Below are 18532 nucleotides of genomic sequence, written 5' to 3'. Positions count from 1 at the left end.
CGTTTTTTGTTTCTTTGATTTTTTTTCCTTATCATCTTGAACAATTTTCTGTGGTCATTGTAAATCTGGCTCTGATGAAATGTGTGAATCTTGTTTGTAGGTTGGAATTGGGGATCCCTATAGGGTTGTTTTTCATCTACCTGGAGATTCCACAGCGAAGCATCTGCTCCATCCATCTTCTGATGGGACTTCTAAAGAGGCTGGTTTCTGTTGTGATACTTCCGTTTCTGAAGAAGTTGTGGTTACTCTTTTAAAACTTTTGAAAAAGTTTCTGTCGGACGACTCTGCAAAAACTGTAGATTTGACCTCACGGACATTGAAAGTACGTCTGTTGTCAGATTTGATCTTTTTCAGTCATACTTTGTAGATGATATTTATGAAATTATGCTAGTCATGATTATCAAATAATAACCTTAGCAAGAATTAATATTGAGTAAAATTATTTATAGTTTTGTGCTATGAGAATCCTTTGATAGATGAACTATATATATTTATAAAAAATCCCTCTGCAACAAAAGTTTAAATTTTAACAGTGAATGGTCTTCAAGCTTTAGAGACTAAGAACATAGTCCTCCACTAGTTTTTATGGTAATGGTTATCAAGTTTTAGTTTATTTCTTTTTTATTCATATAAACAGGGTATTCTTTCAACTGATAGAGGTCAAGGTGCTCTGCTTCACCTTACTTCCTTTGAGAGATCAGTAATTGCGGTAAAAGCTGTAACCTATCACTTACTTTTTTTAAATTATGAAATGCTGAAATTAGTCATGTAAAGCTGTAAGCTACACTTTGTATTTTTGCCACCCATTCATTTGAGATTATAGATAAACCACTTATTATGACTATGCAGGTTCACTCAAAGGGTGCTAACTTGCAAGTGGTTGAAAAGTTACTGCTGGATTCCCCAAATTCTGGTAATAATAATTGAAATAGAATAAGCCATTAGCAGAGTTTCTTTTTCTTGAAGTAATTTAAAGTTTGCAGTGTTGTTTTACTATCTTATACAGTTAAACCAATTAATTATATATTACTTTTCACCTTTATGTTTGTACGAACTGTATTGAACTTTGGTAGATAACTTTACTAATCAAGCTTGTCCGTACAAAGTAATTTCAGTTTTCATTCAGTAAAGTTAGGTTTTGTTTCCCATGATATCCAGCTTACCTATGTACAACTCTGGTATTCCTTAACAAATGAAAGTTTATCTCTGTGTTATAACAAGTTTTAGACTAGTTTAATTTATTTTGTTTCTTTGTAGTAACTGTTAAAAATTCAAGAAGGAATTCATATATTTCTTATTCATATTGGCTGAATAGTACATGAATATATACAGCAAGGAGGAACAAATCACTCCCTAAAAATAAGCATAAAATATGGAAACTAACTAATTAGGGAATCAGTAAATAATATCCATATCCTTTATTCTAGGAAACAAAGCAAACCAATTCCTAAAAATACTGATAGTAAATTTTGATTTCCACACTCTCCCTCAAGCTAGGTTGTAGATGTTGAGTAAACCTAGCTTGGAATTAAGATCCTCAAATGTCTTTCTAGTCACAGCCTTGGTTAGGATGTCTGCAATTTGTTGGCTTGTTGGAATGTAGTCAATGTACTGAAGAGATATCACATTTGCCTCTATCTTTTCTTTGATAAAATGTCTGTCAATTTCCACGTGCTTTGTTCTGTCATGATGCACTGAATTCTTCGCAATGCTGATGGCAGATTGATTATCACAGAGCACTCTCACAGGCCCTGTAAGTGAAATTCCCAGTTCTTTTAGAACCTTTTGCAACCAAATTCCTTCACAGATGCCATGTGCGAGTGCCCAGAATTCTGCTTCTGCGCTGCTTCGAGACACTACTGACTGCTTCTTGCTTCTCCATGTAACCAAATTTCCCCATATGTATGTACAATAACCTGAGGTTGAGCGCCTGTCAGTTACAGAACCTGCCCAATCTGCATCGGTGTAGATTTTGATCTCTTTGTCTTCTGTCTTCTTAAAGAACAGTCCCTGTCCTGGTGTCATCTTTAGATATCTTAGGATACATATACCGCCTCCATATGCTCTTCTGCCAGATTATTCATGAATTGGCTTACCACACTTACAGCAAAGCTAATATCAGGTCTTGTATGTGACAGGTAAATGAGCTTTCCCACCAGTCTTTGCTGCTTTCCTTTGTCCACTGGTGCACTATCATCCTTGCTTCTTAGCTTTGAGTTAGACTCCATGGGGGTGTCAGCAGGCTTGCATCCTAGCATACCTGTTTCCTTTAAAAGATCTAGTACATACTTCCGCTGAGAGACTGATATTCCTTTTCTTGACCGTGCTACCTCCATGCCAAGAAAGTACTTGAGATTGCCCAAGTCTTTGATCTCAAATTCTTTGGCTAGGAACCCTTTTAGCTTGAGTATCTCCTCTTCATGGTCTCCTGTTAGGATGATATCATCAACATAAACAATGAGAATAGCCTTTTTCCCTGAGGATGAGTGCTTGACAAACATGGTGTGATCTGCCTGGCACTGGTTGTACCCAACCCTTTTTACAGCTCTAGAGAATCTGTCAAACCATGCTCTAGGCGACTGTTTAAGTCCATATAAGGATTTTTTTAAGTTTGCAGACTTTGTTGGTGGTGGTTGGGCTGTTGAAACCTGGAGGAATAACCATGAAGACTTCTTCTTCTAGATCCCCGTTGAGGAATGCATTATTCACATCCAGTTGATAGAGTGGCCAATCTAGACTGGAAGCTAGTGACAGCAAAACTCAAACGGTATTGAGATTAGCTACGGGAGCAAATCTCTCCTGGTAATCTATTCCATAGGATTGGGTGAATCCCTTGGCTACCAGTCTGGCTTTAAATCTGTTGACACTTCCATCTGTATTGTGCTTGACTGTGAAAATCCACTTGCAGCCAACAGGTCGTTTTCCTGCAGGTAACTCAAATATAGCCCAAGTTCCATTCTTCTCCAGCGCACGCATTTCTTCCCAAATGGCTGCCTTCCATACTGTAATGCCTAGAGCATCATGTATTGAGCTTGGAATCTGTATTTTGTCAAGATTGCTCACAAATGCATGATAATTTGGTGACAATCTTCCATAGGAGACAAATTTATAGATCGGATGATCAGTGCATGACTTATTTCCTTTTCTCAAGGCAATAGGTCTATCATCAACAGAAGGGTTATCAGGAGAAGGATCGGGACTGGTGTTACCTGGTGAATTTTGAGGTTCCAGAGTTGGATTGGATTCATTGGTTTGATCCGGTGGCTGCAGTTCCTTTCCTCCTTGTACCTTGTGTTTTCTAAAGTAGACCTTTAACTCCTTATTTATTTCAGGTTGAGTATGACTAAGGCACTGAGGTGTTTGTGGATCTGTTTGAGGATTGGACTCGGGAAAAGACTCGGGAGAACTTTGACTCTGATTTATCTGAGATGACTCTGTTTGAATGACAGGAATATGACTTGGACTTTGACTGTGAGTTGGTTCCATTGTGTTTGGTTTAGTAGGCCTAACCGAATCCATGGTGTCAATGTCCCAAAGCTGATATTCTTTTGTGAAACTCTCCCCTTGAATATCAGGTTTGTAGTAGGGCTGCTGTTCGAAGAAGGTGACATCCATGGAGTTGTAGAATTTTCAGGTAACTAGAGAGTAACATTTGTATCCTTTCTGATTTGAGGAATATCCAACAAACATGCATTTGAGTGCCTTGGGATCAAGTTTACTTCTATGTTGAGTATGAATATGAACAAACACTGAGCAACCAAAGACTCTTATGGGAAGAGTGGATAGAATGTGAGTTGTTGGAAACGATTGGAGAAGGACTTGACAGGGTGTCTGGAAATTCAAGATTCAAGAGGGCATTCTGTTTATTAGATAAGCGGCTGTCAAGACTGCCTCACCCCAAAAAAACTTGGGAACATGTGTGGTGAACATGAGTGATCGCACAACTTCTAGGAGGTGTTTGTTTTTCCTTTCTGCAATCCCATTTTGTTGGGGTCTATCAACACATGAGCTTAGATGAACAATCCCTTGGCTCTCAAGATAATTGCCCAGAATTCTCTCAAGTATTCTTTTGCATTATCAGTTTTCAACACCTGTATTTTGTTTGGAATTGAGTTTGGACCATAGTGTTGAATTTTCTGAAAATTTGGCCTACTTTCGATTTTTCTTTCATGAGGAATATCCATGTGATCCTAGTGTGATCATCTACAAATGATATGAACCACCTAGGCCCGCTAATATTTCTTATTCTGGATGGCCCCCACATCACTGTGAATCATTGAAAAAGGATGAGATGACTTGTATGGTAAAGTATGAAAGGAATTACGAACATGTTTTGATAATTGACACACCTCACATTGAAAAAAATTTGGATTTTTATTTTTGAATAATGATGGAAACAACTTTTGAAGATACAAAAAATTAGGATGTCCTAGACGATAGTCCCACAACATGATTGCACTATTCTTATTATAAGAGAAGATTTTTATTGACCTGACTTTCTGACTCAACACTAATAGCCTTATGAGAGTGTCTTCTCGGAGATTCACTAGATTTAAGGAGAAACAGTCTCGAGCGCACCTTAGCATTGCCAATCGTCCTCCCCGAATCCAAATCCTGAAATTCACACAAATTCATGAAGAATTTAGCTACACAAGTATGATCTTGAGTGAATTTGCTAACTGACAAAATATTACAATCTAGGTTTGGAACATGAAGAACATATCCTAGTGTTAGATCCTTTGAAATAATGATAGAACCTGTCCCTACTAATTTGGATTAAGATCCATCTGCTATCTTCACAGTGAGGTCTTCTTGACAAGGACTGTAAGTTTGAAAAAGTGCACTATCTCCTGTCATATGATCTGACGCTCCCGAGTCTACAATCCAAGGACCTGTTTTACCCAAATTTATAATGAGAGCGCTCAAGTAATTACCTTTTTGTGCTAAGGATCCCGTCCCAATAGTGTTGTTGTTGTTATTTTGCTGAGAGAACATCTTTTGCAGTAGCTCAGTTTGTTCCTTGCTAAACGGACTGGATTTGGTGATAGAAGGTCCTTCATTGCTCGACACATGGTTTCTTCGAATTTCCTTGTCAATGGTTGGTCTTGAGGGCTTCCAATCTGCATGTTTGCCATGTATTTTCCAGCAAGTCTCTGGAATATGTCCTGGCTTTCGGCAGTGGTCACACCATGGTCTTCCCTTCTTTTGTCGATTGTCACTGTTGTTGTGGTTGATCCCTCGAGCAGCCAGGGCAGAATTTTCTGTAACAGGGTTAACAGAGAATTCTCCCGTCATCACTTTCTTCCTGCTCTCTTCTCTACGTACTTCAGAGAAGACTTCTCGGATGTTTGGTAATGGCTTTATGCCTAGTATCCACCCTCGAACTTCATCAAGACTTTTGTTTAGTCCCATTAAGAATTAAAAAAATTATTTTCTTTTCAACAATATGTCTGAACATCTTTGCATCACCTGTACAACCCCATTTGTGCTCCTCATACACATCCAATAATTGCCATTGACGAGCAAGGTTGCTGTAATATTGTGTGACGGAGAGCTCTCATTGCCGGAGGTCATGGAGATCAGTTTCGATCTCAAAAATCTCTGAGGTATTCTCTTTGCTGGAATAGAATTTCTTTGCTGCATTTCAAATTTCATAAGCAGTACTGTAAAAAAAGAAATTCTCACCAATTTCGTTAGTCATGGAGTTGACCAACCAAGACATAACCATATTGTTCTCACTCTTCCAGCTTTTGAATTTTGGATCTTCAGGCTTTGGGGGAACGATGCTACCTGTAAGGTAATCATCTTTTCCCTTTCCACAGATGTACATCATGACAGATTGTGACCATTGGAGATAGTTGTTCCCATTCAATTTGTGCCCTGTAATGGGAAGATGAACTCCATCTGATCCACCATTGCTGTTGGAGACAAATACGGCAGAACCTGAATTCACCTCTGATGAAGATGAGGCCGATTTTTCCGTGGCCATTCCGTACTTGGTCATCGGAGATTTATCTAGGGCTTTAAAAGTTCAGGGGCGGCTCTGATACCATGTTAAAAATTCAAGAAGGAATTCATATATTTCTTATTCATATTGGCTGAATAGTACATGAATATATACAGCAAGGAGGAGCAAATCACTCCCTAAAATATAATTAGGGAATCAGTAAATAATACCCATATCCTTTATTCTAGGAAACAAGTCAAACCAATTCCTTAAAATACTGATAATAAATTTCGGATTTCCACAGTAACTTATGCACTGTTTGCTCTCTATTGCATTTGTTATCTATAGGTAGGTTTGTATGGGTCATTAATAAAATATCTCTTAGTGAACTGGTGTAATATTTGTTCTAGCACTACTGACGGGAGTACCGCTTCGATTAATAGAGATCACGTGATCCTAGTTTTTCTTCACCAGCAGTTTTATGCACTACTCATCTTGGAACCTTTACTTTGTACTTGATGAGAAAGATGTTTAGTTTTGTTGTCAGTTATGAATTGGAGTCTTAGTGAAATCTGATCATCCTTTTGGTATTAGTAAAACCTACTTCTCTTTTATGAGAGTTTCTACAGAATGTAGAAAAACTTGATTTTCAGTTATTATCATAGATGAATTATCTCAATCTTGCAGGAATCAGTAGTTTGTATCATTGCAATTTCATTCTCTGCATTGTGTTCTGTCTATCTTGAGGTGTATGCTATATTAGCTGATCTCCCCTGACTTTTAGTGAGGTGTAGGGACAAAGATTAGAGGCCTTTTTTGCTTTAATGCAGGGAAAAGAATTGGGGTAGCCTTTGTTTCTAGCATGAAGCATAACAGCCTTACAGCTGAGAAGAAATATGGTGACTGTTATATTGGGAAAATGACTTCTTTAACCTTCCTAATATAGTAACTGCTCTAATATTCCCCTCAAACTTGTTACATAAATCATACCACAACTTGTTACATACATATAATCAAAAGACTTCTCTTATGTTTTACTTTTGTAAAAAAGTTACAATTGTCCTGACCTTCAACAACTGTTATCTCTTTCTTAGTCCCCAGCAGGTTTTTCCACAATAAATTGGGTGGATAGAAGTAGCCAATTTCAAATTTCTTCCCGCATCCAAGTAAATGTGCACAATCCTGCTGTAGTAATTTGAGGGATCGAAGATCATTATATCTTCGATCTCATGCAAGCAGACAAGTATGTTTCACATATGGAAACATACATTAGAAAGAAGGTGAAATTGTAGAGGAGAAAAGGTGATGCCATCATATGCAGGATTTTTTTATTAGTTGATTTTTAAATATTTTTTCTCATCTAATTTTTTTCTTTTCTTTTTCCTTTTCCTTTTTTCCCGCTTGTTTCCTACATCCTTGTTTTCCTCGTTTGCCCCTTCATTAAGAGAAATACCTGGCATTTTTACAAAAGAGAGAATCGAGTTGTAGACTTCTTAACAAAAGAGGGGTATAAACGGATAATTATAGCTGATGTATATACATGGAACACCACACCTGTGGTCAAGTTGTGTGGAAGCAATGTTGGTGAAATGGGAAGTGACCTAGTGGAGATGCAAATGGAAGAGGTTATGTGGGACCTAGAAAAAAGATGATTAAGAACATCTTGTTCGATAACAAATGTCATATGGTAATGATATGGAAAGCAAAAATGAATATTGTGAGAAGGTACAAAAATTAATCACACAGATGCCTTTTTGCCAGAATCCCCTTGGCAGCAGGATTTAGCAGGGAGAGTTTAGGGTTAAGGTTTTAGCTTTGCTACCATATTATGTTGGCGAATGACTTCTCATCTGAGGGAGGGATACTCATGTTTTAGTTATATTATAGCAAATTGGTACAGTTATATGTTTTCAATGTAGGACTAAAAAAACAAAAAGCCTTGTTTAACTTTCTTAATCTTATATAATCAGTATGCTAATAGTTATATTTGTACGAGAAGGTATTGTTTAGCTTATTTGATTCTTGAAACAAATAAGCAGGAAATTGTTACCACATCATATAACGTGCATGTTGAGATGAACATCTTGCACCATTTTGTGTAGGTATTCTATATGCTTAAGCATTCTGGCTGGTTATTTTGTGAAAGAGGACTTCCATGTTAACGAGACTTACATTTTACCATCTTTCTTAAAGCTCTATATGCACATCCTGAAACAATAAGTCCCAAGCTAATAATATTTTATCAACTTTCATTGGTAGGCAATGACATTTCGTTAGATGATTCTTCTCTCTGGTGCACGTCATCTAAAACGTACGATACATGGATATGCTTACTTGTTCATTCTCTGATTGGTTTCTGTAATGATATCATTTTAAGGTAAGTGTATTTCCTTCCAGAGTGATCTTTTTTTGTAAAATCGTAATGGCTTGTAGAATCTACTTTGACCTATCTTTCTACTTCATATTTAATTATTTTATGTAGATTGTGTCAAGATATAGTTCTATTAAAATCTGAGGTAGCCGAGCTTTTGTTTGCAAATGTGCTGGTGGACTTGGCTGGAAAAAAGTTCGACTTTTGCAAGCCAATATCAACAAAGGTTGAATTTTGAGCATTTTCTTGTAATAGCCAATTGATTGCTCTGTAAATTTTAATTTTGCCAATTTTTTTCAGCTACTGAAATGGTAATGTGTTCTCTTTGTTGTGCAGGTTGAGGAAAACATCTTCTCAAAGTCCAATAATTTGATTAAGTCAGTTCAACTCTTATTAAGTGCAATGAACAGTCTTCGTTCGTTCTATGCCACTGAGAAAGCCCGTTCTACCCCAACAACAGCTAGGGTATGAGTCTTATCTGATACACACTGTTCTAGTTCTCTCTATGAATTTGAATTTAGATATTCTCTGCTTTCATGGGCTTTTCTTTTATGTTGATTGAATGCATTTGTGTACACATACATGCATACATGTGTATGCATAAAAGATGTCTTGAGGACTTAAAAATGGTTTGATGGATCCACTGCTCTTATTGCTTGACATGTCTTTCCATGCATAGTGCTTCAAGATTATCAGTTCTATTAAGATTTAAAATCAAGTTGTTTGTGGCTACTTGATTGATGAAACAGTCAAAACATTTATTTATTGTTATGTGGACAACTTGCGTATGGTAGATCATCTCCATGGATTATCAATTTAAAAGATTACCGTGAAATTCGGGACTAAAGAGCACCAATATCCCTCATTTTCCGAAAGCAGCCATGGTCAATTCTATATGTATGTGTGTGCTTATGTGTATTACAACTTCATTCGATTCAGAATAGTACTCTCTTCTTTTAAGAATTTGTTTGTTGCTCTCTCCACTAATTTGCATGCAGCTCGTATAATATCATTACTCTTTCTTTTTGAACGTCTTCGATTGAGAAAATACTTAAAATTTTCTTTGATGATCTCACTTACCAATGTTATCACATTCCCCATTAGTGGGATAATATAACCTCCATGATGGACCTACGTATTCTTCAAAAACAATGAATAATCAGTGCATTACATTCAAGATCTAACATGATACATAGGAGGAAATCAACTTATAAAAAATGATTCAGGTAGTTTAGGATGTTTAGTTGTACGTTTTTCACGTACAGGGTGCATTTATAACTGGGAATGTGACCGAGAAATGAACATAAGGTGTTCTTATATAAAGGGTGGGTTGAACATATACAGCGACAACAACATCAAAGCCTTCATCCTAAATTTTTGGGGTCGGCTACATAAATCCTAATCTTCCATTAATTTTTGTTATGGGTCATGTCATCCATCAAGCTAACGATTATCATATCCTTCTTAATTGTTTCTAACTAAGCTCTTTTAGGTCTACCCTCTAGTTCTCTTTGCTCCATTAACTATAATCTTATCAATTCTTCTGATTGGTGCATCTACTGACCTCCATTGTATATAGGCAAACCTTCTCAATCAATTCTTTCTCATTTTATTTTCAAGTAGGTTTGAATATATGGAAAAAATTGTCAGCATTGAGAAGTGATTGAGAAGCAAAAAATCATTCATGTCTTGTTAGTGAGTCCCTTAAAGATGGGTTGGGGCTATCCTTAATTTTGTTATGTACTTGTTACTACTTTTGTATATCTTTTGTATGCATTAACAGAATTTATGATTCTGCAGAATGGAAAGCCCTCTAGCAGTACCAAATCTCGTGGAACATCTGAAAAACTAAAAGAGCGCTCAGTAAATAGTTCTCCATTGAGTTCTTTATGGGAAAAGGTACAGCTTTAAATATTCCATATCCTATAAATGGGGTGATATATATTTTTTTGTTGACTGTTTTCAGATCTTAAGTTAGTGGATTTCAGCTGATTTGGTCCTTACATTTTATGTTTCTCATGTGTAGTCTCTTGAAATAGTCCACAAAGAGTGGTATACAATTTATAATACTTGACTTGCTATGAGTGGCACCAGTTTGCATCTCATATGAAAGTGCTTCTTGTCTTGTTTTTCTTGTTTTATTATGTTTCAATTTGGTTTACAACCTCTCGATTTGAAACTTCATTTGTTGAGGAATCAAAATGTTTCTTCTGCTGTATGAATTATTATTTCATATTATTGAACCTTTTTAAAGATTAGTTATGCTTCTTTTCTTATTGGGTAACATTTAGTGGAAAGAGACGGTGTTGAGTGCTAATGATGGGGTTGTTTATATGTTGAATTGGATTCAATTCAGATTAAGGTTCTTTCTGCCAAGGTTGTCTTCTGATTGGTAGTATGAGGACACGCTACTGTCCATATAACTGTAAGTAGTGCTTTTGGTGATATTGGTTCTGAGGTTGGAGGGACACACTACCTATTTTCTTACTCGAAAATTGAAACTAATAATCCTAAGCACTATATGATCTACTTTAGTATCCTTGTTTGACCCATGTTTTTCTGTCTATGACTGGCCTAGATCCTTAACACCAGTGAGAATTTTCCTATTAACCATTCTGAGATAATATCAAGTTTTGACTTCTTTTATGATACATGTTTTATTCTAAAACATTCTTCATCTAAATTGCATGGAAACGAGTATGGGTACTGGTATGAGTGCGGTTACAAGTACGAGACATTGCAAAAGTGTAAAATATAGGATACGGGGACACGACTACATATATATATTTATATTAATAATTTACGTGAGACCATTGTTTTTCACTTCATGTGTCATTAGAATTAAAATCCCTATCACATTTTAAAGTTTCTTTTCTTATATTAATTATTATAAATTAGAAAGTACTCATTTTTGAACTAGATACCCAAACAAGCGTTTAAATTTATAGTTTTGAACTTGGGTTTGAGCTAAAAACAACCCGACTCATATCCAACTAGTTTTAAGGAATGGATGTGAAGTGTAGGCTATACGTCCAAAAAAATGTTTGACAAGTGTTTTAAATTAAAACATAAAATTGAGTACGTCATGATAAATGTATGCATATATCAAAGGAGTGTCCATGAAGTTTACCTATGAGAATGTGTTGGGTACGTATCGAGTATGGGTATGACTTCATGATAGAAGTACCCGGTAACATAGTCCTCATACACTTCTTGGACATATATTTTTCTTCTTTCACTTTGCATCCATTTCCTATTGCCCAATGGACATGAGTCGGGTTCAATTTAGCTCATAGGCAGTTTAGAAGTATGATTTTAAAGGGTCATTTAGATGGACACGAGTCAGGTTTGATTCAGCCCATAGCTAGTTCAGAAGTATGATTTTAAAGGATCGTTTAGATTTCTAGTTCACGAACGAGCAGTTTTCCAATTTATAATATACTATAAATGAAACATAAAAGCATTATATGAATTTTAGTTCTTAGAACAAATTTGTTGTGTTTCGTACCTATTTTCGTGCAACATATAGGGACATTGAAGGATTATGGAGCTGTAGTTTATTTACTTTATAAATGAAGTCTGACTATCCAAGGTTTTAAATATCGGATATCAGAGAAATATCGAGCGACCAAAACCCATATCGGATTGCGGATAGCAGGGAAAAATCAGTGATATGTTGTAAATATCGGAGCGTCATATCGGATGATATGCATATATAATGTAATGTCCAAAAATATTATCTAAACATACGTAATGAAATGTGAGAATGCAAAAATATAAATAATATATGTTTAGGTTCACTAACCAATCTTTTAAAATCGAAGTCCAAATTGGTATTACAACATTTAGGTCAGAAATGTCACTTGCTATATCTATCACCCAAAAATTGCCAAAAATAGTACACTATCCTACAAAATTACAATTAAAAGGACATATCGGTTGATATTATCGGCCGACGGATCGTTTTGTCGAAGGCCTTTAAAAGGATATATCAACGCGATATGTCTGCTATGTTGGAGATATTTAAAACAATGTGACTATCTCACTTTAAGTTTATGTCACTTCCCATCATAACATGGCATGGGAACACTACCCCTGATCCCAGGTATCTGTTGGTGATTTTTTTCCCTGAAAAAAAAAGTCCCTTGTGAATTGCTTATCCAAATTCAAGGCGTTCTCGCGTCATTTGGACACCATCTTCAACCATCATTGTCATCTCTAAAAAAAATTCATTCAAAAATGTTCCTATGTTTTGAGGAGAGTAACTAAACTCTTAGAGAGATAGTCATGTTTTATTTATGTGGTTTTCCAAATAAACCACCTTTGGATAGAGTGAGAACACGAAAACGATTTTTAAAATTTAATTAATACAGAAACCATTTGTAAAGGGGTTCTGACAGCAATCAACCACCTTGACATATTTTCTAGTGAAATTTTGATTGAAATCCCTAATACCCGGTCCCCATGGGCCTAACATGAGTCGTTTTAAGGGCATTTTGGGGAATCAATTGAAATTTCATCAGATAATTGGTTGAAGTGGTTGATTGCTACCAGAACTCCTTTAAAGATGGTTTCTATAGTAACTGAGAGTCTGAGATTTAAAAGAGGTTTTTGTATTTTAAAGGCTGTTTATGTTAAAAAAAAACCTTATTTATAGAAAAACAAATAGGCTCTGGGCATATTAATTTTCAATGTGTGACTAACAATCTTCTCTAACTTTCTTTATGTGCTAACTACCCTAGTATTGCTTTCGGGATGTAATACTATGCAAATATAATGTTTCTTATACTCTGTTCAGAAGATGATCTTTGGACTCTTCATCTTTCTATTATCTGATGATTTACTTTGTTTAGGTGTACTGGCTTTCCATCGATTATCTTGTGGTTGCTGAAGCTGCAATTGTGAGTATCTCTTCCCCTTTTGTTTAGGACAATAGTGAATAGAGATATATTGACACATTTAAACTCATATTCTTATAGTCTGGAAAAGCCATAATGGATGGATTTTCATTTTAATGATCCCTGTACATGTGCATGCTAGGGTTTGCATAGTATACTATGAGAGGAGCGGATAGTTTTTGCGGATTGGAAACATTCTTGTGAGATTATTGCTAAAATAAATTCACCAATATCGTCATTTGTAGGCCATGTTGTTTATGGTTACTCTTGATGGTCCTAATTATACATAATAACATGATGAAATTTGATGAAATTGATTGTTGACTCTACAACTTGGTTGTTTTTAGTTATATGCTCCCGGAAATGTCAGCCATACAAGGTTACAAACTCATTTTTAACACACAGCCTTTTCAATGCAAATATATTTCAGTTTCGGCGGCTTAGTCAGTAACTAATTTGTATTAAATCACATCGTGGCGTAACATATATTATGATCACTAATCAAATTTAGATAATAGAGAAGTTCAGGATACCTGCAATAATTCCAAACCTTTATGCAATGCCTCAAGAGCTTTCCGAAGAAGCTACCTCCAGAGAAGAAACCTCCAACGGAGTTCTCCTGTCACCATGAGGATGGAACACTAGAGAGACCAGGTCTCCAAAGCTTTATTTTCCTCAAACCTTCAAAGGGTCTAAGTACTTCATGTTTGTAATCTTACCAATGTTGGGTATTCGCACAAAGGCAAAACTCACTAGCCAAGGAAGCTTGCATTCCAAACTAAGGAATGTTGCATGCCAAGCTGAGGCTTGCATGAAAGCCCAAATTTGAATTCCTAGCTTCATTTTTTTAAATAGAAATATCATTTGCATGTCCTTTAATCCTTTCCTAATAAAATTAGTGAGACCAGTTGGGTTCCATGACGAGAGTTAATTATTAATCAAATTAGTTTTTCAATTGATTTTGATTGAAAATTTTAATTTGATAGTCAATTTTTATCCAATTGTTCATAAAATCTCTAACATTCAAATTTTTATCCAACTGTTCATAAAATCTCTATCATACTATGTCTTAATTAATTCCCTCTAACCATTGCACCAAAATTGCGAAGTTAAATTGCGAAGTTATGCTAAGGGTCAAGGATTATAGTTTTATATTAATTTTAACACACCCAACGCAGGTTGAACCCCTTTTTTATGGGTTGAGACCTAGACACACGCAACAATGTCCATTTTTAGAAAATCCACTTCAAATTCGTGGCCGGTGAGATTTGAACCTCGGTTGCTCTGATACCATCTTAGATTAGTTCCCTCTCTAACCATTACACCAAAACCTCAAAGTTATGGTGAGGATCGAGGATTATAATTATATATTGATTCTAACACTATGAGAGTAAATATTTAAAAATATATATTATTTTATCATGTTGAATTCCTTCCAGTTTCTGTGAGGTGCACGTTGAGTATAATTTATAATGGATTTTTAGATATACCCCCAATCATTTTTATTTTAATATCCTATACCACAAATATTAATATTCTAGTCTTTAAAAGGTTTTGAACAACGCTCAAAATATTTGAAACCAGTCCTATGGGGAATAAAACTAGAATTGAGGGCATTTCCTGACATTTTTAGGATATCAGCGCTAACTTAAAGATGTAAAAAGGTCATATAATAAATTGAAGATTTGGGAGGGGTTACAGGTATGGTTATCTAAACAAAGAAGATTTGGAATGGGTATTATATTTACAAGACCTTTTCTTTTTATGATCTAATGGTTAATCTTTGTTTTGTTACTCTTTACTTATGGAGCATGTATTTTTTTCATGCATTCTTTCCCGACTCAGTTCCAAAGCATGTCTTGTGTTCTTTGGATAGGCAAATATGATAGTACAATATTATTACAATTTAGAACATTGATGGAACACAACTGTAAGAGATTACATGCATTTATATTATACATTCCAATGTTAGCAATTGAAAGATTGGTGTAGGGTATTTTCTTTATATGCTCCCAGGCTTCTCTAAAAATCCTGAGTTTCTCATATCGAAATTTCCTCATGGAATTAGTTTTTCCCCTTTGGCAGCGTTGCGGGTCATATTTCACTGCAATAATGTATGTGGAGCATTGGTGTGAGGAGCAATTTAATGGGCTGACATTAGGATGTCCCGACTTTTCCCACAAAGAACAGGCAAGTTTTTACTCTCTTTATTCATGATTTTGGTGTTTCACACTGATAAGAAGTTTAACTAGTTGGATTCATCATCATTTCTTTTCCACTTCATGCTTTATAAAATCTGCATTTTTGCAATGATTTCAGCTGCCTCAGCATATCGAGCTACTGGTTGGAGCAGTTACGCAGATCAATGAGCCTGACAGCGTTTATGGAATTATCCAATCCCATAAGGCATGTGACAGCTTTTCAATTATTTATTTCTTATTGTTTTAAACCATCAGTAGCTAAATTGTAATGCTGATTTCTTCTAATTTCTGTTTAAAGAGTATCAGTTTGATAAATAACTCCAGGTTAGGTTAGTTCTTCTGCTGATAATGTTTTGCCTCCATTTTGTGTTTAAACTAATTTGTACGCCTTAGTTTTGGAAATTAATTCTGTGCAATTGACCAGAATTCAGCACCATAAAACGTTTCTAAAGCATGAACTTGCGTTGTGCATATATACATATGAGGGTCCTGATGTGCTTGGGCATGGCAGTACTCTAAAGTCTAAATACAAGGGTTTTTCCATATTATATTTTGCCTTGCAAACATGATGTGTTACTCCTACCTTGTCAACCATTAAATAACAAATTGCAGGGTCTCTACTTCCAACCTATGAATTTAGCTATTCTTGTTCAGGTTAGCTGATGGTGTAATTTGCATGAGATCAATATTATTTTTCAGTTTACATGTTGTGAAACAATTTATATTTCTTTTATTATATAAATCTATATATAAGAAAATTGCTTGTTTCTTAACCTAATCCAATAGACCTTTTAAAATCGTAGTTCTGAACTGGGTAGGGCTGAAACAAACCTGACCATGTCCATCGAGTTTCGAGAAGTGTACATGAATTGTAGGATATACGTTCAAGAGATATATTGCGCGTGTCTTAAATTAAAGCATTTATTGTATAACTGAGTACTTGTTTAGATATGCATGCATATGTTCAAGGAGTGTCCAGCAAACTTGGGTACGGGTGCGACAGGTACGGCATGGGTTCGGCTTCAAATAGAAGTACCCTACTATCCATGCAACATAGAACAGACATGAGAGAGGTACATATTTTTTATGCTATATAGGATTTAAACCATTCTGATCTGAACCACCGCTATTATTTGTATTCTGTTATAAAATTTAACATAAGAGGAGACTAGGAAGTTAAAAGCACAAAAGTTAATTTGATGGACTTGTATTAGGAGGAGTAATAACAAACCATATTGTTGGGTAACCTCCATCTAGTCAACTCTTTTATTATATAGTTTTCAACCCATAACATAGGATCAAAATGAATTTTACATTGCTTCAAATGATTCAAATCTATAAAAAACAGTAGCACTTTTGAGTTTTCATATTATTAAAAGTCGCTATACCTAAGTAATAACTAATAAGAAGCAACATTTAGTTTGTTTATAAGGGTTTTAAGAGTTTAGATTAAGATTAATTGTTTAAACCAGAAACTTCAATGTTGTAAAATGCAGGTCTCAGCAAATATCATTTTTGATTGTCCATTTTATTGATGCTTGATGCATGGGAAAATGTTTAAACTGCAGGTTGTCTTTTATTTTGATCGTCAAGTTCTTTACAAAATAGATGTCCTGACATAAAAAAAGTTAGAACTTGCTTCTTTATAAGGATATAGCACGAAGTTCTTAGATTCAGATTTAATCACAGGTCATATTTATAAAAAAATCTATGTCCTTAACCGTTTGTTTGTTATTAAAGTTGAATGTTATCTCTGTACTTATAATTCACTTGAAAGAACTGACCAAACTACATGCAAAACGCCCGGTTCTGTCGTAAAACTGAGATAATACTGCATGATAACAGCTTATCTTATTGGAATTGCTCAGAACCCCATCAAGTTCGAGCTCCGTATTAAACTCAATCATTGAACCCTCATCCTCCTGCAGCATTTTTGAAAGAAAAGTTAATTATTTCATATTGTTTCCTTGAAAATTATGCATAGGTGAGAAAACTAATAATCTCTGTAGAAGTTGCAGTTCCCCTGTGCTTCGTTAATCCAGTATTAGAATCAACGAGTGAGAGAGTGACGATAACTTCAGTTAATAATTTTTTCATTCTGAATCAAACAGAGGAACAGTTTTGTAACTATGTACACTGTTCCTCATTGGACATAAAAAAACCCTTTGATTGCTTAAATATCAATGTTATATACACTGCCTCATAAATAGACAAAATTTTATTTCACTAATGATTTTTTTGCTTAATCTGCCTAAATTATATTTTTCTTCATTTTTCAGTTGAAATCTCAACTTGTTACTTGTGAGCATGAAGGAAACTGGAGTAAAGCTCTAGAATATTATGATTTACTTGTGAGATTTCCAGCTGTCCAACAGCCTGGTAGTTTAGCCAGCAAAACATTATCTACTTATTTGCATTTCCCGCATGGAGAAGAAGACAAGATGAGCAACTGGAAATGTTACAAGGGTTTGATGAGATCCCTGCAGAAAACTGGCTGTACTCATGTGCTAGATACATATGGTCATGGACTGACTAGTCAGATTGGTTATTTACAAAATGATTCAGAATTTACTGAATTGCAGGTTATATCATGCTTCTGTGCTAATTATATTCTTCTTGTGAAGCATAGAAATGGAAAAAAAAATTCCTGATTGCTTGGATTTTTATGTCATGACATCTTGTTCTTTGATCGTAATATTTCTTTTCCTTTTTTCTGTTTCCCTTGCAGTATGAAGCTGCTTGGAGGGCTGGAAATTGGGACTTCTCATTATTTACTTCGGGGATTGATTCTCAGCATTCTAGGCAATACATGACTCGTTTTAATGAAAGCTTGCATAGGTACCTTAGATCTGGATGTTCATTTACCTTGTTAAACATCTTACGTGCGTGCATGGTACTTCAGTTATTAGTTATTACCCGGTCCACCTGTAAGTCTGTAACACATTATCAGACGTAGAAACTTGCTTGATGTTCTTAATATTTTCTTTTATTATAATATTTTTCTCATATAAATCCTCCCTCCCACCCTCCCCACAGTAATTTACATGTGATGTTTCTTCTTCTTCTTCTTCTTTTGGTTTTTTTTCTTTTCTTTGTTTTTTTTTTTTTTTTTTTT

General features: G+C 35.3%; 1 protein-coding gene across 1 annotated transcript in view; it reads left to right on the top strand.

The window, feature by feature from the left end:
* Positions 1 to 18532, top strand: part of LOC109845768 (serine/threonine-protein kinase ATM) — a 107350-nt gene that overhangs the window by 67694 nt on the left and 21124 nt on the right. The window contains exons 40-56 of the mRNA XM_020415037.1: positions 101 to 322; positions 638 to 709; positions 850 to 913; positions 2931 to 3067; positions 3159 to 3250; positions 3333 to 3356; positions 3450 to 3634; positions 6778 to 6846; positions 8207 to 8324; positions 8430 to 8544; positions 8655 to 8783; positions 10119 to 10217; positions 13172 to 13219; positions 15302 to 15406; positions 15536 to 15622; positions 17697 to 17999; positions 18146 to 18255. Of these exons, the coding sequence (XP_020270626.1) occupies positions 101 to 322; positions 638 to 709; positions 850 to 913; positions 2931 to 3067; positions 3159 to 3250; positions 3333 to 3356; positions 3450 to 3634; positions 6778 to 6846; positions 8207 to 8324; positions 8430 to 8544; positions 8655 to 8783; positions 10119 to 10217; positions 13172 to 13219; positions 15302 to 15406; positions 15536 to 15622; positions 17697 to 17999; positions 18146 to 18255 (1979 nt within the window). The remainder of the gene's footprint in view (positions 1 to 100; positions 323 to 637; positions 710 to 849; positions 914 to 2930; positions 3068 to 3158; positions 3251 to 3332; positions 3357 to 3449; positions 3635 to 6777; positions 6847 to 8206; positions 8325 to 8429; positions 8545 to 8654; positions 8784 to 10118; positions 10218 to 13171; positions 13220 to 15301; positions 15407 to 15535; positions 15623 to 17696; positions 18000 to 18145; positions 18256 to 18532) is intronic.

Source organism: Asparagus officinalis, chromosome 6, assembly GCF_001876935.1.
Source record: "Asparagus officinalis chromosome 6, Aspof.V1, whole genome shotgun sequence".
Taxonomy (NCBI): Eukaryota; Viridiplantae; Streptophyta; class Magnoliopsida; order Asparagales; family Asparagaceae; genus Asparagus; species Asparagus officinalis.
Note: the sequence above shows the minus strand (reverse complement) of the source record. Positions and strands in the feature narration are given on the sequence as shown.